The following is a 26,232-nucleotide window of genomic DNA, read 5'->3' as shown; positions in this document are numbered from 1 at the left end:
GAGATAGGCACTATTATTATAGTAATTTTACAGTTGAAGAAACTGAGGCAAACAGGTTAGTGATTTACCCAGCATCACTCAGTGTTGGAGACTGGATTTGAACTCAGGATTTCGTGATGAGAGAGAGAGAGAGAGAGAGAGAGAGAGAGAGAGAGAGAGAGAGAGAGAGAGAGAAATTTTGTTGTTTTCAGATCCAACTCAGGGCTTCTGGAAGCCTTGAAGAAAAAGATAGAAACATAAGGATGACCTGGAGGGAGAATAGGAACATATTCTCAAAGGATGCTACTGGGTATGAATTTACTTCCATGACCAGAGGCAGAAATAATGGTTTAGATGTCCAAGAATCAGAGGAATGTTAGAATTAGAGTTGAAAGGGTTCTTAGAGGTCATAAATCCAAGTCCCTTATTTTACAGATGAAGAACTGAGAACCAAAGAGATCAAACTATTTGCCTATGGTCTTACAGCTAGTTGCTATTTTTTTTTTTTTTTAGGTTTTTGCAAGACAATGGGGTTAAGTGACTTGCCCAAGGCCACACAGCTAGGTAAATATTAAGTGTCTGAGGTTGGATTTGAACTCAGGTATTCCTGACTCCAGGGCCAGTGCTCTATCCACTGTACCACCTAGCTGCCCTAAACTAGTTGCTATTTGTGAGTAGGTCTTGAATTCAGATTTTCCCAACTCCAGTCCAACATGCTAATTATTGACTTATGATTACTCTGAAGATATTCTTTGTTTCACTAGACAGAACAATTAAGAGTACCAGCTTAACTTTCTATAAATATCTTTTTTAATAGGCTATTTGTTCTCAAAGTATTCCATTCACAACTTGGTTTATTATGCCCCCTGATCAAAAATTGTGCTATGCTTAGCAGTCTCCTTGTTTTCCCAATCCAGAATAAAAGATTATGAAAAGATCCAATTTTTTTCCCTCAGTTTGTGGAGGAATTTACAGATCGTACCAAGACTCTACTCAACCTGTCCAATTTTATCAAACATTCCTCTGCACATGCCTGATGATTGAGCCATAATAGCTGAATTGATATTCCCAGAATTGATTCATCACTTTCCTACTTATGTATCTCTGCTTATGTTCCTCTCCTCCAAAAATGTCACTCTTGACTTATTCCTTGACTATTGTTTCTGATGGATAGGATCAAATACTTTTGTGCATTCCCCCATAGCTATAAATGATCTTTCCGACCTCTAACCCAGCTCCTGCATTTGTAACACCTCTTGGCCCTCAACCACACCCTATTGGCTCCTCTTTTTTTCTCTGCAAAAGATAGCATGATATAGTGAACAGAGTGCTACACTCTGAGTCAGGAAGATAAAGGTTCAAATACCACCGTAGACATTTTTTTAATTAGTAACATTTCTTGGCCCCAGTTTCATCTCTATAAAGCTAGATGAGTTCTAAATCCTTTTTCCAGATCAATGAGTCATGACCCTGTGATCTTTAGATGCACTTATTCCCTCAAGGAGGTTTTTAAGGACTAAACTAGTGGTAGAAATGCCAGGCACTGGGATAGAGGAGTTAAGGGAATTTTTGCATGAATAGGGTTGTATTGTGGCACCCCTTATTTACTACTATGTAAGCAGTCAAATAATTTGTGTATGTGTGTGTGTGTGTGTGTGTGTGTGTGTGTGTGTGTGTGTGTGTGTATCCAGCACTGACTAGACCCATGGCCATAAAATTTGTGTCCCATTGTCCATTGAAAAAATCCTCTCTGCAAGATTTTGGGCCACCACAAAATCTCACCTTGAACTCTTTCACGATGTAGAAGTGGTCCTTGGTTCTCCAAGGTTGTGCAAGAGATTTGTTAAAGCAAAGATCAAAAGAATATAAAGCTAAAAATACTAAAAATGAGAATAATGGTATAAACTTAAAATAACTTCAATTTGACCTATTTAAACAATGATAGAAAGATGGGGAAAGGATAAAAAAATAGACAACAGATTATATCCATTTCCTAAAGAAGTTTAACTCATGTAGACAGCTAACCAAGAAGTTCCCAAATACTTACTTCAACAAAAATCTAAAATTCACATCAGACCAAAGAATACTCTAATGACAAAATACAACAATGTCAACCCAGAATTATTCAAAAAACTATCACCAGCTCAAGCTAATAAATTGGAAGAGCAGTCTGTATCAAGAGGCAGCAAGAGTAGAGGGCTCAACTGAAACAACTCCAGGGAACCTGGAAAACCCCAAGGAATGTCAATGATCAGTACAATGTAGTAATATGCAAACTGAGAGCCCAGGTTTCTAGTAGCTCAGAGATCCCTAGCACTTTGACTTAAGATTCCACAGAAGGTCCTGAAGAGCCAGCACTCTGAACCTCAGAGATCCAGATAGGCCTAACCCTAGAAGATGGAAGTTGATGCAGAAACCCCAGTGATTCAGGATGACCAAGCAGGGCTGACTGCCCCACTTCATCCTCTAATCTAAAAGCACAACAGAGGGAGAGGTTTGACGCAGGTACATTTTTGGTTGTTGTCTCTGCAAGGATTTCTACCCGCTATCCCCTTCTCTTATTTTGTTTCTTAACTGGGGGAGGAGCAGAAAGTTAAACTATTAACAAATTATAGCCAATAAAAGACTATTGAATTTTTTTTAAATATATAGAAGGGCAGCTAGGGTGACACCGTGAATAGAGCACTGGCCCTGGAGTCAGTAGGACCCGAGTTCAAATCTAACCTCAGTCATTTCATATTACTAGTTGTGTAACCCTGGACAAGTCACTTAACTCTGATTCCCTAGTTAAACTTTTTTTTTAAAAAAGTATAGAAGAGAATGGAAATTCAGGAGGAAGCACAAAACTTTAGGAGTTTTTGTTTGTTTGGGTTTTTTTTGCAAGGCAATGGGGTTAAATTGATTTGTCTAAGGTCACACAGCTAAGTAAGTATTATGGGCCCTGGGCTAAATTTGAACTCAGGTCTTCCTGACTTCAGAGCAGTACTCTATCTACTGTACTAACTAGCTGCCCCAGGTAATTTTTTGATTTAGAATTTGTTGTATTCTTTAAAAAAATTTTGTAAAGCAAATTATATAAAAACCACAAATCTTACCATTTTGTTTCCTGCTGTGGATTTGTGAATACTCTTTTTTTGGGGGGTTTAAATTCAGAATTTTAAAAAAATTATAAAAAAGGTTTAACTGATATATACATATATATATATATATATATATATATATATATATATATATATATATCCGTATCTCCATAAATTCCAACAAATTCCAACAAACTATCTCCCTATGTCAAAATCATGCAAAAATCTTTAAAAGACATAATGACAGATAACTTGTTGCTCAATCATGTCTGACTCTTAGTGACTCCATTTGGGGTTCTCTTGACAGAGATGATGGAGTGGCTTGCCATTTACTTCTCCAGTTCACTTTACACATGAAGTAACTGAGGCAAACAGGGTTGAGAAATTTGTTCAGAGTCACAACAGCTAATAAGTGTCTGAGGCTCACTTTGAACTCAGGTCCTACTGACTTCAGACCTGCTATTCTGTCTACTATGCCACCTTCTCTATTAAAATATACAATAAAATTTACATTTGAAAAGTTGCCTGCTACTTTGTGCTTCCTTTTCTGAACTTCTCTTTATATGACACTTTGATTACAAATATTAAATGAGATATACAATTCCCCCAAATTAGGGAGTTTGTGCCCTATTTGTCATAGTCTTGGAGAATGTACAATGCCAAGGCCAAGTCAAAAAGTGTTTACCTTTAAATATTGAAGTCATTCAGATGATCCTTTTTGCAATATGACACTGTGTTGATTGTGTCAGGTCCCAGAGCATTGTAGAACTTCCTAAGTGAGATCATAATCCTTCAAGAGCTAACTATTCACAAAACATTGTAGAACTTCCTAGGTGAGATCATAGTCACTCAAGAGTTCTAACTATTCATAGAGGAAAAATTAAATGAATGAAAAATGTCCGTCTATGATATTCAGTAAGACAAACAAACCATGGAACTGATTGGTCAGCACACTTATTAGAGTCAAACATTGTGGATAAACACTGAATACATCAATGGGAGCTTTTGGACAAGAATCACTCATGGAAGGCAAATATCAATAGATTATGCTTTGCATTATTGGGAGAGTATTCACGTCAGTGATTCATTAAAGTAGCAAAATGTGGTTGGGCTTGCTCTGGGTGATCTCTGGTAGTCATTTTCAGTTTTTTGAAGAACAGGGTGGTAGTCACTCTGATGATGATGATGATGATGATAATGATGATGATGATGATGATGATGATGATGATGATGATTTGTCCTTTGTTCTAGGAGGGGAAGTGATGCCATGAGGTAGTCACTCTAACTTTAAGTTAACTTAATGATGGAACTGGTGCCTCAAAGGAAAAAAAAAACACAAACCAATTTATATCTCTAATACCTTAGCACCAGCTTGATCTGACTGTAGGAAATCAAGCTACATCCATCATTCTCCCAGGAAATAGACTCTATAGACTAAATCAAAATGATCACAGTAGTTAGGGACTGTGTAGTTTATGGACTTTTTTTTTTAACTTAAGGCAATGGGGTTAAGTGACTTGCTCAAGGTTGCACAGCTAGGCAAATTAAGTGTGTGAGGTCAGATTTGGACTCCAGGACTGATACTCTATCCACTGGGCTGCCTAGTCTGTGTAGTTTAAATTATATAGATCAGAAATTTCTGAGAGACAGTTTCTGGGTAAATTATAATCGATTTTATTAACTACAGTTAGCAAATAATCATCAAAATGGACTCATTTGTTCCTCTTGATGATCAAGGAGAACTTGTGAAGTTTTCAGTACTTATAAAGCCTTTGGAAAAGGGGGTGCAATGAGGTAGAAATCAACTCTGACTAACAAGTAATGAGAGAATGTACATTACAATGAGAGGTGGGTTTATTCTAATAAGAGTCTGGAGGAAATGACTGATTACTCAGTCTGGTCAAAGAGACTCATCTATACCCATATCACCATGTCTAGGGTAATTTAGACAAGAGGGGTAATTCACTTTTAACCAGACCTGTCTGAATAAAACAAAAGGGGTTGGAATCCACCAATTCATCTAAACTAAAATTTAGTTACCTTTTGAACAGATCTGTTATGACCAAGATTTCATTTCATTACAAACCTTAAACTTCAGAGGTTACCTGAATAACCTACAGGAAATGATTTTTCATCGAGGAAAAGGAAAGGGAAAAACCTTAATTCTAATTCAATAACTGGCTATTGATATAAGAGAGAAACAATGTTCTTCTCAGTATTGAAGCTGAAAATCAGTTGGAGTCACTTGCAAATTTTCCAGTCTGGGGTATGCAGACCTCAAGTATCTCTGAACTCACCAATCATGAGTAGATCATCTAATAAGAAACTCAGGGATCTGTAGAATGACCTTGGTATTAGGGTCTATACTCATAGATATCCATCCATCATTCTGACTTTCTCTGTCTTTATGGTCTCCTTGTCACTGGGGAGAAGTTCAATCTAACCACTCTACAGCAGACCAGGAAATCTTTTTATCAGGAGGTCAAGGAAGAATTATGCAGGAAAGGGACCTGGAATCAGGAAAGAAATTATGTTTAAATTCTTCCTTTAACACTTACTGTGACCCAGATTGAGTGATTAAGCCCATCTAGCCCTTTGTTTTCTAATCTGTAAAATGAAGATAATAATAGCTGACTCACATGAGAGTGGTTGTAAACTGCTTTATAAACCCATAAAATACTCTATAAATGATACTCTTATCATTTAGTATTTGTATAGCATTAAGTATCCAATTTAATACTGGAGAAGATACATACAGCTTGGTGACCTTCATCCTAGGCTTAAATGTTTTAATAGGAGTCTAGGGATAGGGAAATTCCTATCTCCTTAGGAGCTCCAACCTTTGCTTTGGAGTGCCCAGGAGAACCTGCCTCAAGGTTCAGTTTGTTTAGGTCCTGCTCCAGGAAGAGGATGAACATGGCTCTTCCTAGCTTAAGTAATACTGAGCCTAGAAGAGGTCATTTCAGTGACCTAAGCAGGTTCCTAGATTTCCTTTGGAGGTTCAGAAGTCATTTCATGTCCATCTTGGTCATGGTCAGCTGAAGACAGTCATGGTTAGGAGAGGGCAGAAGCCTTGGGGACAGCATCTGAGTTATGTTGAGGTCCTCTACAGTAGCCCAATGCCAGTAGGGGAGGTGGATTAAAAAGTCTTCAAAGTTTCATTTACTTTTGCATTTTGATTCCTAAGGAAGGAAACAGGGGGAAGGGAGAAGTTTCCTCAATGACTCATAGAGACTTTTGCTTCAGCCTCCAAGATTATATCTCTGGACTGACACAATAACTCAGCAACTCTCCTGGGAGACTCTCAGATGGGAGGAAGGGATAGTTTTCTCAAGTCGGTAGTCCAGGGTCCTGTGTGTCTTTTGCAGTATTAGACTACCCTAGGGAAATGTGGCATTAACCTGGGCATGTTATGAGGTTTCCCAAGTCTTCTCTCTCCTCCCTGCTAAGCTTTGATGTAGAGGTGGTAGAGAATATGGTGGAAAGAAGAAAGAAGGGGACTGAAGTGTATGCTTATGCACTCTCGCATTATGTGCAAATGCTTATATTTCTATGACAACCTGGAGGAGGAATGGATGGCCAGGATAAGCAAGTAAGCAGGATCATGTCTCACAAGCTTGTTTCAATCAATTCAACTGGAGAAGAATGGGTACAAAAAGAAGGCAGGTTGAGGCAGGTATTCAGAAAAGCAGAAAGATCATTTGGGTTGGGGTAGACTAGGAAGTATTCATGGACAAGATGGCATGTGACCTAGGCCTTGAAGGATGGATAAAGTTTGAATAAGTTGAATCAGAAATAGACCAAGAGCAACAAGAGGCAGGGTCTAGAAACTACAGTAGCACTGGAGTATGAGACTAGGACAGTGATCTGGATCAAGGCTCATAACTGTACTGAAAGTTAAAACTAGGAAGTAGGCAGGAATTTAGGTAGCAGGGATGAGTCAAGGAAAAACTGAGGAATCAATCAATCAATCATTAATCAATCAATATTAAAATTATGCACCATATATCATGTTAAAAACAAGAATTTAAAACCAAATATAAAACAATCCTTTCCTCCAAGGATTCACATTCTACCAGTTCAGTTCACATTCTATCTATCACATGTATATATAAGATATACAAAAGAAATACAAGGTCATTTGAGGAGAAGAACTAGGAGCTGGGGCTATAAGGAAGGGTCTACTTCAGAAGCTAGTGCTTGAGTTGAAGTCAGGATTGAGGGATTCAGGATAGTAATATTAGAAAAGAAAACAGAGTCACCTAGGTGGCACAGTAGATAGAGAACTGGGCCTTAAGTCAGGTAAAACCAGAATTCTAATCCCACTGAGGCATTTATTATCTATGAGATCCTGAACAAGTCATTTAATTTTTGTCTTCCTCAGTTTTCTCATCCATAAACTGGGGTGCTTACCTTCCAGGGTAGTTGTGAGAATCAAAAAATAACTTGTTTTAAATGTTTAGCATAGAATCTGGCTTAAAAAATACCTGTCTAAAAAAATTAATGAATGAAACATCAGAATTTATACAATGAAATCTCAAGCACAGTAGGGATTAGAGAATAAGAATGGAGTTTCAATGAATGGCATTCTTTAGGTACCTTGCCAAAGGCTCTCTGAGTCAAATGTAGGAACAGTGTGGGAAGGCATAAGCCATGAGTGGGCAGGGAGAAGTGAGTGAGCTAGCTTCCCTGGCTGGAAGTGGGGAGAGAGGCAGAAATTGGGGAAATTCCAGGTTGGTGGAGAGGAGGTTAGAGAGAGTGGGTGTAAGGAGGGAGGTAAAGCATCGTCAGAGGCTCAAAGCATGGCAATAAAGTAGGAGTCAACATTGAATGTCTGACTAACCTATGGACTCGGGATAACTGTGATTAATGACACTGAAAAGAAAAGTGAGGGGAGGGCGATTAAAATGAGGCTCTTGGGATGTTGAAATAGGATTTTAGCCATCTTTCCATTCTATAAAGAAAGAGAAACCTCTAGAAGTGAAGCAACTTGCCAGTTTCAAATAGGTGCTAAGTAGCTGAGCCAGGCTTTAAGTTGGGATCTCCCAACTTATTCATTCTTTGATCTTGAAGAGGAGGGAGGTGATGTGCCTGTGTCTTACTTGTACTTGAATTGAATTGAAGTGAAACAAAGCTGGGCCAAGTTATCAGCCTCACTTTCTCCTAAAGAATCCTCAAAGTTCACTGGCTAGATAAAGGTCAAGACAACTAAGGACTAAGTAAGATCTGAGACAAAAGAGAACTCAATTTACCATCACATAGCTATTACTCTGGGAGGGAAGACCCTCACAAAGTTTATGCCAATACAGAAAACAAATAGCTTCATTTGAAACATAATGGGATTTTTTTAAAGCCTATTTTTTTCAGAGCTATATTTCAAAAAATAAAAAAGGAAAACTTTCCAGGACAAAAAATAAATTAGTTGAGGGGAAAGAACCCTAGGTCTGAAAGCAAGGAAAGTGTGTCTGAATCCTGATCTTTCTATCTTCCCCCGTTCGACTTTGGACTGAAAGCTACTCTAGGCCTGTTTTCTCATTTAGTAAATAAGAGGGGAAAGGGAAGGCTGGCCTAGATAATTTTTTTTAGGTTTGTTTTTTTTTTTTTTGCAAGGCAAGGGGGTTAAGTGACTTGCCCAAGGCCACACAGTGTCTGAGGTCATATTTGAACTCAGGTCCTCCTGACTCCAGGGCTGGTACTCTATTCACTGTGCTGACCTAGATAGTTTTTAAAGTACCTTCTGAGTCTGGGACTCCAAGCCCAGTGCTGGGGGAAGAATTGGGAGGGGAAGTGGAGATATGAGCTGGGGAATGTGCTGGAATTCTGAAGAAGAAAAACCAGCTATATGTTTGAAACTTTCCTAATTCTGGTTACTTTCATTGCCCTAGGACAACATTTTGGCATGAATAAATGTACCCAGGAGTGCTCCAAAATGAGCAGAAAAGTGCCCCAAAGCATTTTAAAGAACTACACTGTGACATCACCTTCTTGTCGACTACAGGCTATTATGTAAGTACCTCTCATTGCCCCACTCCTCTCAGAACCTCTGACCTTTCCCTTTCCTATTAGAAGAGCATCTCTTACCCACATAAAAATCGAGCAACTGAATTGGGCAGCTCCAAGAATCTTTTGATAATCAGCCAATTTACTTTTGGGGGATGTCCCTGGCACTCTTCCTTCCCAGTATGCTTTTCTGCCACATCCTTGTGATGATGTCTTATTCCCATATTTCCTGACAACTAACACCCAAGGTATCATCATCCTGACAGAAGTTAGAATTCATCCAACTGTGATTTTAAAAAAAAAAGAGTATTGGTTATAGAAACAGAAGACCTGAGTTCAAATCCTGAGACTGCTGCTTACTGTCTGTCAGCTTGGACAACCCACTTGTACTTTATGAACTCATAAAATGAAAGACCTGTTGTAGATAATGTTGAACAGTTTCTGCTTGGAGCTATAGGCTGCATGACCGGGGCTATATGTGTCAGAGAGAGCATCTGGCCAAAGTCAGAAGGGGCCATTGTAATCTCTGACTACTCATTGGTCTTGGTATTGGCATGAGCCTTATTTGACCAGATAACAAACTCTTCAAATTTTCTATTCTACCACAGAACTTATGGAGCAGGACTAAGTCTTGGGGGATCCAAAGTCATTTGTTTAACCCTATACAAGGCTCCTGGGAGCTAGCAGTCAAGCAGTATAATAGTCTTCATACACCAAAGAACTTGACCTTCTCTCCCATCTACTCCCTTTCTTATTTCTTTTTTTAAAAAATTCATTTTTCAATTAGCAAGCATTTATGTTGTCCCCTTCCTACTCCCACTCCTACACCCCCAGTTTGGTAAAAGAAAAGCCTTGCAACAAATATTCTCAATCAAGAAAAACAAATTCCCACATTGATCATGTTCAAATATATATATCTTAACTTTGAATTCATCACCTCTATCAAGAAGTGTTCCATCTTGCTTTCACTAGTGAAGGGTTTTGTAAGGCATGGGAAGAAGAAAGAAATCACAAACTACCTTCCCTGTTATTGACCCTTCAAGTCAATATTTTTAGTTAGCCAAACTACATAAAAGTGAGTATTTAAATCTCTATTGGCTTTTTTTTGAGTGTGTGAGGCAATCAGGTTCAGTGACTTGCCCAAGGTCACAACCTAGTAGGTGTCTGAGGTCAGATTAGAACTCAGGTTCTCCTGACTCCAGGGGTAGTGCTCTATCTATTGTATTACCTAGCTGCCCCTTCTACTGATCTTTGAAGAAACATCTTTATGTTTCTCAAAATACTGATTCCACCTGCTCCCACCAAATTTCCCTAAGTCATTCATTTCTTGAGGGGGAAGGGCTGGTGCTCCATCCACTGTGCCACCTAACTGTCCCTCCCAAAGTCACTCTGAAAAAAAGAGAACATGTATCAGAAACCCAGAGCTAGAAAAGGGTAAAATGAATAAAGGAACATTGACCAAGTACTTACAAGGTGCAAAGCCCCTTGATAAATTCTATGGATACTAATAGCAAAGCAAGACAATCTGTTCTTCAGTAGCTCATATTCCAATAGAGGAAGACAATTCCATTAGAGGGAGATTTTAATACCCAGGTATATGAGCTTGAGTGACAGGATCTTGAGATATTTCAAACTCATTCCTATTTTACCTACCAGCGTGTATTAACAAACCTCCTGAGGCCAAACTTTTCAGCCCATTGTTCCTTTATGCCCCCACCACTCCAACCCTTTCCCTCCCCATTTTTTAACATCTCTAGCAAGTATTAATAGTTTAAAGGAAAATGTTCTATTGTTGCTGTCTCATCTAAAGTGAAAAAGATTGTTTAATCTGAGACCAAAGTCAGGTAGAACATGAGATTAAAGATATTTTATTCTTAAATCAACTATAAATTAGGGATAGGGACTAGATTTAATTGATATAGGGAACTCCCAAGTAAGTTGGCATCATCATTGCAACATTGTCTTTTTTCCCTCAATAAAAATTTTTTATTTTGTTTTTAATGTTCACTAAAAAAAGCAACAACCTCCCCCCCCAAAAAAAAAACCCTAAAACATTCCAAGCTATGGGATAAGCCTTCCAGTCTTGGTATCTAAAATTTCCTCTACTGGGTGTTTCTATTGACAAAAGGGAGAATGAGAAAGCAGGGACTGTTGTTCAGTTACAAAGTATGATCATTGTTATTTGTGTTTATATTTAAAGATTTTACTCAGAAGAAATTTACTCAACAAAAGCACATTTGGATATGATTCTACCAGGTAGTAATAGGTATTTTAGTTGTGTGGAACATACTTTTTTTTTTAATGTTATTTTATTTTATTTATTTTAATTACATGCAAAGATAATTTTCAACATTCATCTTTTTGACGTTTTTGAGTTCCACATTTTTCTACCTCCCTCTCTTCTCTCCCCTTCTCCATGATAATAAGTAAACATGTGCAATCATGTTTAACATATTTCCAATTATATAGTAATTTAAAAATTTTAAAAACATATTTTATTAGATAGTTCCTAAATGCATGTGAAAATTTTAAAACAATTTTTAATATTTTGAGTTCTGAATTCTCTCCTTCCCTTCCACCCCTAATCCCTCTATGAGAAGGTAAATGATTTTATTTCAGTTATACAAAATATATTTCCACATTAGCCACGTACAACATATAGTCTTAGAACATGTTTTGAGGAACCCCCCCAAGTTAATAAGATCTATAAGACTTCGACTGTATCTCTTAATCAAAATGCAGTTTAAAAAACCAGTATGTAAACTTCTTGGGATAGTTGTTTTATTATACAGGAGTTTTATGAATACCTTATTAAGTTTCACATGGTCATTCCAGGGGTTTGGAGAAAATTGTACTCAGGTTTCTCTGAGTAGTAACTGGATTATTTCTTTATGAAACGAGGGCCTGCTGCCCTAAGAGGAACAAAAGCAATTTGTAATCCTTAGCCTAAATCCCCAAATGAGGTCCAAGTACAGCAAAGATACCCTTGGGAGAAGATGGAAGGGTTCACACCTCCTTTGTAGAGATAATAGTAGACTTTCCTATCTTTGACAACTAAATTATTCTTCTTACAAGTGGCCTTGTCATAGCCTCACACACACACATATGTATATATATATATATATATATATATATATATATATGTATATGCATATATATGTATATATAAACACATACTCTCACATTCACAGATTACTTCCATCCTGGTCCTATGAATGTCATCTGGCAATCACAACATCATCAGACTTATGGGAAAACCAGCTTTATTACAAAAGAACTAAATGTGCATGTGGGAGCCAAAGGGTTCCCTGTCTTTACAGATGTTTACATGTTTATAATAATAGAACAAAAGGAAGAAGAGTTACCAGGAAGAGGCATGGCATGGGAGGGGAGAACAATGCAACAAAGGTGGGATAAAAGACAATGCCACTCCCCATGGTGAAGAGTAAGGTGATGGCAAAAGCCTCATTCTTTTCTCTTGGGAACTGCTAGAATCTGAAGACAGGAGGATCTGCTTATGAACAAAGGACCCCAACTGCACAAGCATTATCCCAGCTTATCACAGACTGACTGGCACCTGTCTTGCCTCCAAGGACACACATAGAATTCATCTTGGGGTACAACAAGAAATTATATCAGCTCAGGGGTAATTTTATACTTGATACATTTAGGCCTCCAGTATGCTCCAGATCCAGTGTTTCTGGAAAATACAGCAATTCCAAAAGATAAGTTCAGAGGATCTCCTAAGAGTCCTTAACATTTCCCCTTCCCCTTTGTTCAAAGGAAACCTCTAGGTATCCCTATGACCACAGAGAGGCAGTATACACAGTACTGTTAACCAATCATTAACCATTAACCATTAGCCAACCACAGCTAAGCCATAGTAAGAATGACCAAAATTAGGGGCTAATTTGAAGGAGAAAAACCCAAACAAAATCAAAGTAATCAAAATAACATAGAATACAGATAAAGAAAACAAAAGCCAAAGGGATATAATAATGGACACATCAGCAACAGGTATTAAATCTCTGCAACTCAGTACTCCTGCCCAATATCAATTCAATCAACACAATTCCTTCTGGATCTCAGATATCCCATGTGGTTGTCAAGTTCCCTGGCACATCTTTTCTTAGGACTTTCTGAGGGCACCCCTCCTTGGATTTTCCTATTCCATCTCCAGGTTACTTATAGAGGCTTCTCATTTGTTCTTGCTAGAATCCTTAACAAATCAGATCTCAATATAAGTTGGTATGGACTCTCAAAATGTTGTTTTTCAATAACTAGTCCATGTTGTAAAAACCAGTTCAAACTTTGAAGTTCTAATCTAATGAATAACAAAGTTAAAAGGGGGAATACCAAATAAGTTTATCTGAAACTTTAAGGAAATTTGGGTTATAAATATCTCATGCCATTTCTATCTTACTCTAAACTTTGTACCTGTTTACAACAAGCTAAAGGGCTATTGACATATTGACAAATAGATTTTATATATGTATATATATGTATATATATTTTGTATATGTATATATATACACCCATATATATATATATTATATCCAAATATATACCATTCTAAATACCTCAGAAGGCAGAACTCTCAAAATCTTCCAAATTACATGAATATATTCATATGAACTTGTTGTGGTCTCAATATTTTTATTCAAATTTTTTTTAGCTTAGCAATATTTAGCAATTATCCATTAATCATTTTAGAAGTTCGATTTTAAGCACAATTCAATTTAAATTAATTTTTGATTAATTAAATTATCCAATATTTCCCCTTTAGGAGAAACTGAGATAGAAAAGGATTTCTATCTGTACACAAAATCAGGATATAGTAAATACTTTACAAGAAAATGACCCATGATACATAAATGTAGTCACATAAGTCACCAAATTAATTTAATCATGGCAAAAGACTTGGGATGACACTGAAGCAATCAAGTTCAAAACAGTGCATATCAGATAAGTTGTTTATAAGAAAACATCTTTGTTACTATAGGATGTAGTACAAACAGATATTATTTCTACATTAGTAATAAATGAATAGAATTGACTTTTCCATTAATGTGACACAAAATATTCCATAAATTACATCTCTATAAGAAAATTGATTGCACCAAAATTCTTTTCTACAAACCTAACTGAAGATGTTTCTGAATTAGTTTCAATAATTATTAGACTAACAGCTAGGTCCCTCAAACAGTTGTATCAATATTCTATTATTCTTACATTGTTCTGAAACATTTAAGGATCTTATTTTATACAGATAAATGTCTACCAACAGGCAAATGACTAGGCCAAATACTCATTTACTAATCATTCTAGGTTGAATAGCTCATCTTACACACCTGCATTTTATTATAGTAGTTCAGATATATTCCTTTCTTAATCTACGGGATAATAATTTTTAATACCTTGTTTGCATCTTTGTTTCACAAACTATTTTTATCCTTGCCTAATTATTCCCATATTATTTAGAAAGAATGGGCTATATCAGGGATTTAATATTACTCATATGGAGGTCAAAATCCTTGTCTATCTTTGTTTCTTCTAAACATTAGCAGGCAGATGAAAGTACAAGTACTAATTTCCCTAGTTGTTTGAGATATGAAATAACTGCACATTCAGATGGAAAACAGCAAGATCTCACCTACTTGCATTGTGTTCATATCTTTTACTCAGATTGTAGAAATTTTCTATAAAGGGGGAAAAAACTGGGATATGATCATAACAGCATCAAACTAGTCCTTGAGGACTCAACACATATAAGACCAGATAAAGCATTCTTAGCTAGGTTTGACTTCTGCTAACAGTCACAGTTGACAGTAAACCATGTAGTAATGTCTCCAGGAATGTCTGGATGGGAAACATTCTTGTTCAGTAGGAACACAATGGGGAATCTGAGCTAGAAGGATCTTACCTTAGGCTAGGTCAAGATCATCCTCTTGACATTCTTCCATATACAGATCTCCACCTGTAACAGTTCAGGATCATATTCCCTCTGAGTAGCTTGTGGCATTTCTCTGGAATGATGAATCATTAAATGATCCATCAGACAAGTATGCCTGAATTCACACTGAAAACAAAAATCAGTTACAGTCCTGTGAGCTTTAACCTCAAATGGCAAGTTTCACCAATCACAATTTAAGTTGGGATGTAGTTACTTTTCCTCTCATGGAGTTACAATGAGTTAACAAATTTCAAATCCATGAATTTTCCCAATTTATCTTAACGTCAAATAGTACAATAAATTCTGACTTGTCTTACACATCAAATTAGTTGAGACAAATTTCACATAAATTGTGACTTGAATGAATTCAATTATACCTAGTTCTATTTTCCAAATGGTATTACACAGAATCAAGGGTTATGATTTTAATACTATTGGTATTATATTTTACACAAATTTCCAGTCAGTTCTCTGCCAAAGATTGTAAAAGTGGCAGTCTGATTTTAGGATTTAATCTACCCCAACCAACACACTTAAGAGCACATTTTAATTTAATTCAAATCTAGGTTCCACAATCTCAGAAGGAACCCACAGTTTGTCAATTTACTCTGAGCTTTCTATGATTTCCTCCTATATATTTCCAAATCAAGTAGCAATTCTTATTACTATAGTTTCCACTAAAATAAATACATGATATTTCATACAATTTTCATGCTACAAGAAAGCCAAAACTTTCTCGACCATTTCTATCAATGTAAAGTGTCTTTAGTAAAAAATATCTACACCCTCTTTATTTTCAGATTCTTCCCTTATGCCATTCATTATTTAATTCACTCCTTGAATTCTCCTTAACATTTTTTAATGTATAATAGTGTTAAACAAAACTAATGACCTATTAAAGAATTTGATTCTTAAGGTTTAAATGTTGGTTATTAATATGCCTATAACATTTAAACTGTTGAATTATTAACATTTTTGTTAATTGCTAAGAAATGGAAGCAAAAAAAAGAATCCTTTAAGAAGCTTTTAGTAGGGGCAGCTAGGTGGCGCAGTGGATAGAGTACCAGCCCTGGAGTCAGCAGTCCCTGAGTTCAAATTTGGCCTTAGACACTTAATAATTACCTAGCTGTATGACCTTGGGCAATCCACTTAACCCTGTTTGCCTTACAAAAAAAAAAACCTAAAAATTAAAAAAAAGAAGCTTTTAGCCCTTATAAAAAAATCTTTAACAGCTTACAAGTCTATTCAAGTAATAGACAAGTTCTGATATAGTATTCACAAAAGTAGCAACAAAACATTTTCAAGTTACTTTCAGAAATAATATTGTATGGATAAGGAACAAGACAGTTTTTGAATTTCAAATATAGAGGGGGCAGCTAGGTAGCGCATAGAGCATTGGACCTGGAATCTGGAGAACCTGAGTTCAAATCCAGCCTCAGACACTTAATAATTGCCTAGCTATGTGACTTTGGGCAAGTCACTTAACCCCATTGCCTTAAATAAATAAAATTATAAAAAAAAGAAATTCAAATATAGAAATATATGATTAAATCATTGAGTTTTATACAATTTATAGCAAGCTTTCCAATTTCATGGTACACACAGTTACATTTACATTGTTCTGTGCTTAATTTTAATCAATTAATTTTAATTTAATTAATTAATTCAATTAATTTTAATTTAATATCAAACTAGATATTCCAATCAGACTCAATTACCTTTTAGTTATATCCCAGGTCAAAAAAGACTACCTTTTTTGATGAGCCAGGAAAGGTTCCAATTCCAATCCAATTCCAAAGTTCAAGCCTTGAATCTCTCACTGAAATAGCCCTCAAACTTGTCTTTTGATAATCAGTGAAATGACCTTCTTCTCTAGCTGTAAAACAATAAACTAGTCATTCCAGGGGTGGGGTGGGGGGTGATGGAAAGAACTTGACCACAGTTCAGAAATTCAAAGGAAGTAAAAGCTTTCTAGAAACATAAATTAGGTAGTAAAACACAGGAAGACAAATAAGCACAGATAAAAGAAACACAATTTAGCCATGCTAAAAATTCCTTGCTAGCCTAGACTTTAGATTTACAAATCAAATTAAAATGCACATCTTCACCAATCACATATAAATAACTGCAGGCTCCAGGGTCATATAGCTATAAAATTTGACCCAGGGCAGTCCTCTTATGGGGAACAAAGCCATCTTTGGACATGTTAGTACCCCGGGCGGGGGGAGGGACACACACACAAACCAACTGAAACAGCAATGGCAGAAATAACCCTAAACTTTTGCATTTTCATACCCATATGTCTATATGTCTTATATCCTTTATTTCTAACATGGCTCCTCCTAAAATTTTCTTTGGCAAAGTCTTCAAGCTAGGGATAGCTAAGCCCAATTCTGTCCTAGCTTTATCCAAACATCTAGTCCACTTATTCAAATTGGATTTTCAAATCTGCATCATCTGGGATAACCTTAACTAAAGAAAATCTCACCTTTGTCCCCTGTACCGTGGACAACCTATTTTCTTTTGTAATAAAGAACTCAAGTCAAAGAGAGGGGAATTTGAGATATGAATGGAGAAGTGGAATTCCCCAAATCAGAGATCTGTTGCAGGTGAGGCCCTGCATCTGAATTCTCTGGACAGTCTGAGCCCCTTTCTTTCATCATATCCTATTTCTGACCCCAAATGTCAACAGTCAATCACATCACAAGACTTAAGTGAAAACCAAGTTTATTACAGGAGAAATGAACATGCATGTGGGACCCAAAAGGATCTCAGCTTTTATAGATGTTTACATTTTTCTAATAGGACAAAGAGAGAAGGGGATACCAGGAAGGGGCATGACAAGGGAAGGGGAATAATTCAGCAAAGGTGGGAAAAAAGAGAAGACCACTCCCCACGGGGAGGAGCAAAGTGATGGCAAAAGTCACATTCTTTTTCCCTTGGGAACTGCTAGAATATGAAGATAGGAGGATCTGAGGTTCTGACTTTCTGATTTTCTGCAACGGACCCCAGCTGCACAAGCATTATCCCAGCCTATCACAGCCTGACTGGCACCTGTCTTGCCTCCTAAGGACATACAGGGAGTCCAATTTGGTGTGCAACAGCAAATTATTTAAGTTCAGGGGGAGCTTCATCCTTGACATATTCAGGCCTCCTGCATGCTCTGGGTCAAGTATTTCTGGAAAATATGACAACTCAAAAAGACAAGTTCGGAAGATCCCTCAATAGTCCTTAACATTAGGAACCATCTTGTCCAGGGAAGACACTTAGCATTTTTGTTTGGAACAATATATCAGAAGCCAAATATTTTTCTTTCTTTCTTTCTTTCTTTCTTTCTTTCTTTCTTTCTTTCTTTCTTTCTTTCTTTCTTTCTTTCTTTCTTTCTTTCTTTCTTTCTTTCTTTCTTTCTTTTTTTTTTTTGCAAGGAAAATGGGGTTAAGTGGCTTGCCCAAGGCCACACAGCTAGCTAATTATTAAGTGTCTGAGGCCAAATTTGAACTCAGGTATTCCTGACTCCAGGGCCAGTGCTCTATCTACTGCACCACCTAGCCACCCTCAAATACCTTTCTTTTTAAAAAATTCTTAAAGGAAGGTCCAGAGAAATTTAAAAAAAATTGAGAAATATGTCTTCAGTAGGGGGAAGCTAAAAGTAACTGAGTTGTTGTTTTTTTTTTTTACTTCTGAGAAGAAAAAGAAGAATGGTGATTGTGGAGGAATAGATCCCAATAATAGTAATATCAGATGACATATAAGATACGTCATTTTTCTCATTTGAAAGTACATTAGTTTTAGATTCAGGAGAACCAAGTTCAAATACCACCTATAATGGAAACTACCTGATCGACCTTGGGCAAATCACTTAATTTCTCTGTGCAATTACTTATCTGGAAAATGAGAGCAATTATGTCAAACTCAAAAAGAAATTAGTTGGCTACATATAGACTTAGAAAACCTCAAATTAACATTATCATTATATGGTATTATTATTTTAGTAAACATTTCTGAATTACATTTTGATCTTGTTCAGGTAGCCCTGTGGAGTTTTATAGTGAGTCTGACACTTGTGCTAGCTAACTTCAGAGGTCTCATCCAGCCCTAACCCTCTAAGACCTGAGTCCCAAGCTCACCTTGGTTTCTTACTGCCTATAGGGCCAGGGCTAAGTCCCTTACCCTTAGCCCCTTCAGACCTTGAGTTCATCAACTGTAAAACAAAAGGGTTGGTCTATAAATCCTCTGAGGTCCCTTCCGGTTCTAAATACTCCTTTGATCATCCTAAGCAATGTGAGATAAAAATGCAACTCTTACCATCCCGATTTTGGGGATGGGAGAACTGAGTCTGAGTACAGAAGACCGCTAGGTGGCGCCACAGTGCACAAGAGACCCGAGCTCTGATCCAGCCTCAGACACTTAGCAGCTGGGTCTCCCTGGGCAAGTCACTTAAGTTACTCTGCCTCAGTTTCCTCAACTGTAAAATATAGATAATAAGAGCCCCCCTGAAAGAAGTTCTTCATAAATGCTTGTTTCTTCCCCTTCCCCTTCAGAGGGGACCTGTGGTGGCACATCAAAGAGAAGATTCAAATCCTAATTAAGCTGAAAAACCACCTTGACCTGGGAAGATTCTTAGCGTTTTTGTTTGGAGCAATATATTAGAAACCAAATATCTTTTTTTTTTAATTCTTAAAGGCCAGAAGAATTTAAAAAAATTGGGAAATATATCTTCAGTAGGGGGAAGTTAAAAGTACTGAGATGTTTTTTATTTCTGGGAAGGAGAGAGACATAGACAGAGAGATATCAAAAGAGAGAGAGAGAGGAAGATACACAGATACCCAGAGAGACAAAGACAGATTCACAGAGAAAAAGAGAGATACAGAGACATAGAGAGAAGACAGAGAAACAGAGAGAAAAAGATACACAGATACAGAGAAAGAGACACACACACACACACACACACACACACACACAGACATATGGAGACAAAGATAGAGACGGGCAGAGAGACCCACAGAGAGAGCTTCTAGATCTAAAATTTCCCTAAGAACACTAGTTATAGTCCTTTTTACAGAATTTGAGGAAATGACAGACATCTCTCTTTTTAAGAATTAAATATTGTCTTTCTTGGAAACTATAGAAGAGTGTCATGGAATCTTTTCCACCAGGATTATTATTTACAGTGAACTAATTAACTACTCCAGCAAGAACAGTAGCTGGCCTTCTTCATTTTGTTTTCAGACATGAAGAGATAAAGGAAACAAAATTACTGAACCCAGAATCCTGGACTTTGATATGTCCAGAGAACACTTTCCTTGAAGGTCTTCTTTCTTATGAAGCCTCAAGTCACTATGCTGACTTCCCCATACAATCTCTCTGCATCTGTGCTGACGTTCCCACATGCATTTGATGCAGCTGAATCCTTGTGAAGCCACCTGGTCTTGGAGATGAGTTTAAACAGTGGGGATAGCTTACATTGAGTCATCCACACACTTTCCTTTAGCACTTACGATCAAGGACCTGCACTTGTGATTATGACTGGAAGGGGTTTAAAGGGACCTTCTGGGCCCATGGGCAAAAACTAATTGCCCCTCCATAAAGTCAAAGCCTTGAGCTCATAAACATCAGGTTTCAATTGTCTGAGCTACTCAAATCTCAACACAACACTTACAATAATTAATAATTCCTTGCTTTAATTTTTACAAGTGTTTTCTTCATAGCAACCCTATGAGACAAAAGCAGTCGTTAATCCCATTTTATAGATGGGAAAAAAGGTTCAAAGAGGGCAAGTGATTTACTCTAGGTCACACAAGCCAGTAGGGTTTTTTGAGTTTTTTTTTTGGGGGGGGGGGAGGACAAGATCTGTGATTTCATTGATGCAAGAAAGTTCTATTGGAGTAACCTCTTGAACCACTGCAGATCAGAAATTTTTCTGGGTTAAGTGGTTTGCCCAAGACTGCACAGTCATTTTGTTTCAGAGATAGAAATTGAATCAAAATTTCTCTACTCTACCATACCTCTCTTTAATAAGGTATGGACTCAAATCTCCTGGCATAGAGTTTAGGATTATCTGCTTCATACCAGGCTACATAATTTATAATGAATGTGAGATAACTGTATTCTAAACTAGGGGACCTACTTCAAATGCTGATATCCTGGGAGTCAACATTGTCTGTTTTCTTCTTTTTCAGATTCACAACTATAAAAAAGAGGATCTTATGTGCTGATCCAAATGAAAAATGGGTACAAGATGCAGTACAGTTTTTGAACAATGTTTCTGCTGCTGCTGCTCAGAAACAAGTCTCAGGAAAGGAGAATGGTGGCACATTCGAAAAACTAACAGGAGAAAATGAACCTCCAACCACCCAGGTCCATGGTGGAGAGAACATTGTTTCAGCTACTATCCTGGTTCCAGAAGTCACTAGTGCCCCTGTCCCAACCACCATCAATCCTAGCCCAAGTCCAACATCTGCCTTCCTAGAGGAACTGATGACCTTGGACACTTCCCCAGCAGTGCCAGACAACATAGCTAGTTCATCAGTGTCATTCCCTGACCCTCTTCTGGTGAGATCCACCTCATCCATGGTTCTGGGAAATAGTCCAGATCCTCCGCCAGCCTCCCAGGGGACTGAGACTTTCATTATGGAGGCTGTATCTACAACAATGACTCCAATCCTTGAGAGTTCTGATTCAGGCTCCTTGGTGAAGGGGAAGATGTCCGGGGAGATCCCTGTTACTTCTCAACCCAGGGAGGAGGGGTCAGGAAGGTCAAAAGACCACTCTGAACCAGTGGAAGAAAGGGATTTTGCAACTGAAAATCCCATTATTAGTGAGGAGATGAGCTCTGTTATCACTCTCACAAATCCGTTCTCCAACTTGGCTATCGACCATGCAGAATATCACTCCCCTGCCTCTATCCCAGCCTCAGAAACCCCGAGTCCAGGCTTGGTTGAGAGAACCAACCTACCTTCCAAAGTGGAAGTGTTTCCCCTTGCCACAGCTGATCCCCAAAAGCTAGCATCTGCCATCACACCCATCCCAGACTCTCCACAGGCAGCAACCCGAAGGCAGGCTTTTGGCTTATTGGCCTTCTTGGGTTTCCTCTTTTGCTTGGGGGTAGCCATGTTTGCCTATCAGAGCCTCCAGAGTTGCCCTCGTAGGATGGCAGGAGAAGTGGTGGAGGGGCTCCGCTATATACCCAGGAGCTGTGGGAGTAACTCTTATGTCTTGGTCCCTGTGTGAACCTGAGTCCCTATGTAAGCCTTTTCTGTCTGTGTCCAGACACTGATCTTTGACTGAGTCAGCCACCCCATTGCTGCTCTGGCCCTTGCTGGGAGTGCCAATGGCCCTGCTCCAACCCTGAAGCAAGAGCCTGGCTACCCTGGAAACCACCAAAGGGGGTTAGAGTGAGGGACACTCTCAGTTCCTAATTCCATTGTAAGAGGCATGCCCCTGCCCCGGAAGGTGCCCTGAAGCTGGAAAATCCTATGCCGCTGGCGGACAAAGGTTCCCCTTGTACCAGATTCTCCCCTCTGATGAATTGCTATTTATTGATGCTTCCTTCCCTCTTCCCAACCACCTCTCTATCACACATGGATCCAGCTCTGGGCCCTCGGGGTTGGCTGATTTGCTCTCAGATTTTATCATTTCTCTGTTCTCCCTTGGTTACCTGTATCCCATGTCACTCACCCCACCTTCCTGGCTAGCTGAGGTGCTATTCAAATCAGTCACCTGTACAGAAACCAAATGCCCTAGCCAGGTTCTCATTCTTTGCATGAGGCAAATGTGGTGTTTCCTGAAGATGCCTCAGCCCCCTTAAAGCCAATGGGACATAGTTGGAAAGGAAATGAAAAGATTTTTGTTGAGTAGGAGGTTTTGTTGTTGGGGGGAGGCTGTATTATTTGTTGTTGTTCATTTTATTTTTTTGCTTTTCTGAGGAATTTGGGTTCAGCTATTGAAATCTCTGCTGGTTGTAGGGGCTGGTTCTTTCCCCTACTGAAAGAGGGATTTGATAATGACTCTGGGGAATGGGCTAAAGGTGAATAGATGCTTCAGAACCCATGTCCTTGATCCTTGATTTGAAAGGGCCCCCATATAGTTTGCAAATGACACATGGTCAGAGTATAGGGCACCCTCTTCCCTAAAGTCTTCCCCCCATCTTCCTACACCAGCATTTGCAGTCTCCTTGCATTCTCTGAGCCTCTTAAACCAATGATGTGAGGAGAGTAGAGAAACTTACAGGTGTCTGCCACTTAGTCACCAGCTGGGAGGAGATATGTTCTGAGGAAGGAGAAAGAAGTGAGGGAAGGACTTTCAATGCTGCTAGCCCTGGGCAAGTATATCTTTAGTGCATACTACCTACTTAACCCAGAGAATTGTAGATCTAACCCAGCTCATTGGTGAAAGATAGTTGACCAATGATCTAATGAAAATGATGAAAAGGATCAGCATTTTTAATTTGTCTCTCAAGGTCAGAGTGACTCTACCTAACTCTCTTCACTGATCATCATTACGTTATAAAATCCCTAATCCCTCTCCCAAAACTAGGTTGTTAGAATCAAAAGAAAGTGATTATATAGTTAGATGAGCAAAGGTCTGAACTGGATTTTTTTCCCTTGAATGTCCTTTGCCCAGGGAGAGAGAGAGAGACAGACAGATAAAGGGGAAGTCATAGTCTGGAGACTAGCTTTCCAAGACATTAACTGAGTAATGTCTAAAATGATGAACACAGATGTATATATATGTAATATATAATATATACATTTCTTAAGCTGACACTATCCTGGTCAGTTGAAAGGTGGGGAATGGACCCATGGCCCTCTTTCATGGAAATCCCTAATTTCAGTTTTATTGAATTTTTTTGCCTGCAGTTCTTACTCTGTGTTTGTCCTCAAAGAAGACCCTTGGTCCTCCCCTACTTGGGCTCCAGAGACCTCTTATTCTAAGACTGGAGGCAAAGCAACCTACTTAGAACACAATTTGGTTATCAGAAAATAAAACATGCAAGTCTTAACTTTGATTTGGCCTGGTCCTTATAGTTTTGGGACCACTGACCAACCCTAGCTGATCTGCCTGGTTTTAGCTTCATGAAAGTAGGTTTTCCAAGATAAAACAAGTAGGGAAGATAGTGGACATGTTTGGGGAAAGGAATGGAAACAGGATTAGAAGCCATTTTGAATGAATATTCTATAGATTCTCTGGAAACAGCTGAACTTTGTGGGAAGTATACTGAACCCTGGAAAGTGGTTTCTCCTGCCCTGAAAGGGGGTAAAGGGGTGGGAGTAGGGAGTAGTAGAAGGAGGTTCTAAGGGCAGCTAATCCCCATCCTGGGGACCACCAAACACAACTACCCCTGATCAACAGACAGTGGATAAAGATGCTGTCCTTTCCAGAGGGATGAGGCACTTGACAGGCATTGACTCCTCTCCTCATTATTCATTGCTAGTGTCTGTAACATTTTGTATTTTAGTAAGAAAAAAGAAGCATTAAAAGTCCTGTGAAACAAATGTTGGCTTTTTTTTTTTAGCAGAAGTCCCCAAAAGGGAAGAAGAGCCGAAAGATGCTAATATCCTGGGTAAAGGAGGAGAATTCTTGCAATGATCATAAACCTCTCTTACCACCTTGCATTCTTACTTTGACTCTGCTTTCAGCTTGCTATCTGACCTAGGAAATATTCCTTCTCTTCTCTGCATCTTAGTTTTTTTCTGAAAAATGGATGAGGTGTTCTCTAGGGTTCTTCCATATCTAACAAGCTTACTCTTTGGTCTTTCACTTTAAAAAGTTTTTTAATTAATAGATTTTGTTTTTAGATCACTTTTGTTTCCCACTGCATCTTTCTCTACTTTCAGATAATCATTCCTTGTAAAACATTGTCATAAAGAAAAAGACTAATTCAGTCAAACTAACCAACACATTGAAAAACTCTGAAGTATATTGTGTTCCATCTTCATATTCCCCCACTTCTGATGATGTTTGTTCTTCTTTCCCAAAGAAGACCATGGATGCCATGACAAGCAAGTGAATTCAATTTGAGTGAGGAGGTGCTATGCAAAGTCAACAGCCTCACTGTATCCTCTGGAGTTATCTGGATCCAGAGGGCAGATATGAATAAGGATGACTAGGAATAAAAAGGTGAGGGAGATAATTCCAACATCTCTTCTTTGAGATCAGGCTTGTCCATAATTTTGCAATATTTGTTTAAATTTCTTCCTCAGATGTTACTAATTGCTAATTTAAAAAAAATTTTTTTAAATCCCTTCCCTCCTTATTGAAGGAGAGACTAAGTTGGAGGTAGAGATCAGCTCTGGGAAGTAATTGCCTTCCTTTGGCTTCTTTTGCATACTCTGCTAGATGCAGACCAGAGTCCTGATTGCCAGTGAGGCCCTCCAGTGAGTTTAGAGGTCTTAAATGAAATGAGTACTGTGTAGAAATGCAGGACCTGATGAAGTTTTCATAGATCACATCTCTAAAAGGTATTCATTCCATTTGTAACTTCCTGCCTGACCCCTTGAGGCTGTCATTTCCTGATTTGTGTCTCTTATCAGCTTCCTCCTTTCCAAGCTTTGTAATGACTATTTGGGTATCGACTACAACAAAGTGAATTTCTATGTACATTCCCACAAGATAGAATCCAAAGCAACTATTAATAAATTCAGGTTGACTCAAAGGGAATTTCTAGCTTGGACAAAATGATATAAACCATAAGCAAACCCTCCCTACTTGGTCTTTCCAAGACTGGCCAGGCGATAAATGTTTTTAAAACTGAGCTTTCTTTCCCTCTTCCAACAAATGGAAAGTTCGGTCTCATGATTTCCCAGATAAATAATAACACACAGCTGCAGAGACTCATGAAAAGAGCCAATGAAGTCATACAAACCCATCTTGGCAGGATCTAACCCTGGCAGGCTGTACCAGTCTTCAGTGGCCAGAGCAGGGAGGCTGCAGGCCTTTTTAACTCCTTCAGGTCAAACCCCACTAATCACAGCTGGACAGCAGGAGGCTGGTGTGAACCAGTGACAAATCTGAAATAAAGAACAGTTGCAAAGAAAACCAGTTCTTTAAAGACCAAGGTAGTACTATGGGAGAGAAACAGTGGCAGGTAAGATTCATTTGGCTTTAGCATGTTGATGTTATACAAAAGCTTGCTGCTAAAGTGCTTCAACATTTTTCCTTTAGAGTAGGATAGACATCTGTGTACTGTTGCTTATACAATTCACAGAACATATATATATA

At 38.2% G+C, this 26,232-nt stretch overlaps 1 protein-coding gene across 3 annotated transcripts in view; it reads left to right on the top strand.

Annotated features, from left to right (window-relative positions):
* Positions 1–26,232, top strand: part of CX3CL1 (C-X3-C motif chemokine ligand 1) — a 72,471-nt gene that overhangs the window by 4,402 nt on the left and 41,837 nt on the right. For 2 of the 3 annotated variants that reach the window (XR_012473597.1, XR_012473598.1), the window contains exons 2-3: positions 8,945–9,065; positions 21,192–26,098. Coding sequence is in view for 1 of the 3 variants with exons in the window: in XM_074211251.1 (XP_074067352.1) it covers positions 8,945–9,065; positions 21,192–22,242 (1,172 nt within the window). In the remaining 2 variants the exon portion in view is untranslated. Of the gene's footprint in view, positions 1–8,944; positions 9,066–21,191; positions 26,210–26,232 lie in introns of those variants that run through there. The other variant, XM_074211251.1, reaches the window with a different exon arrangement.

Source organism: Macrotis lagotis, chromosome 1 (genome assembly GCF_037893015.1).
Source record: "Macrotis lagotis isolate mMagLag1 chromosome 1, bilby.v1.9.chrom.fasta, whole genome shotgun sequence".
Lineage (NCBI taxonomy): Eukaryota > Metazoa > Chordata > Mammalia > Peramelemorphia > Peramelidae > Macrotis > Macrotis lagotis.
Note: the sequence above shows the minus strand (reverse complement) of the source record. Positions and strands in the feature narration are given on the sequence as shown.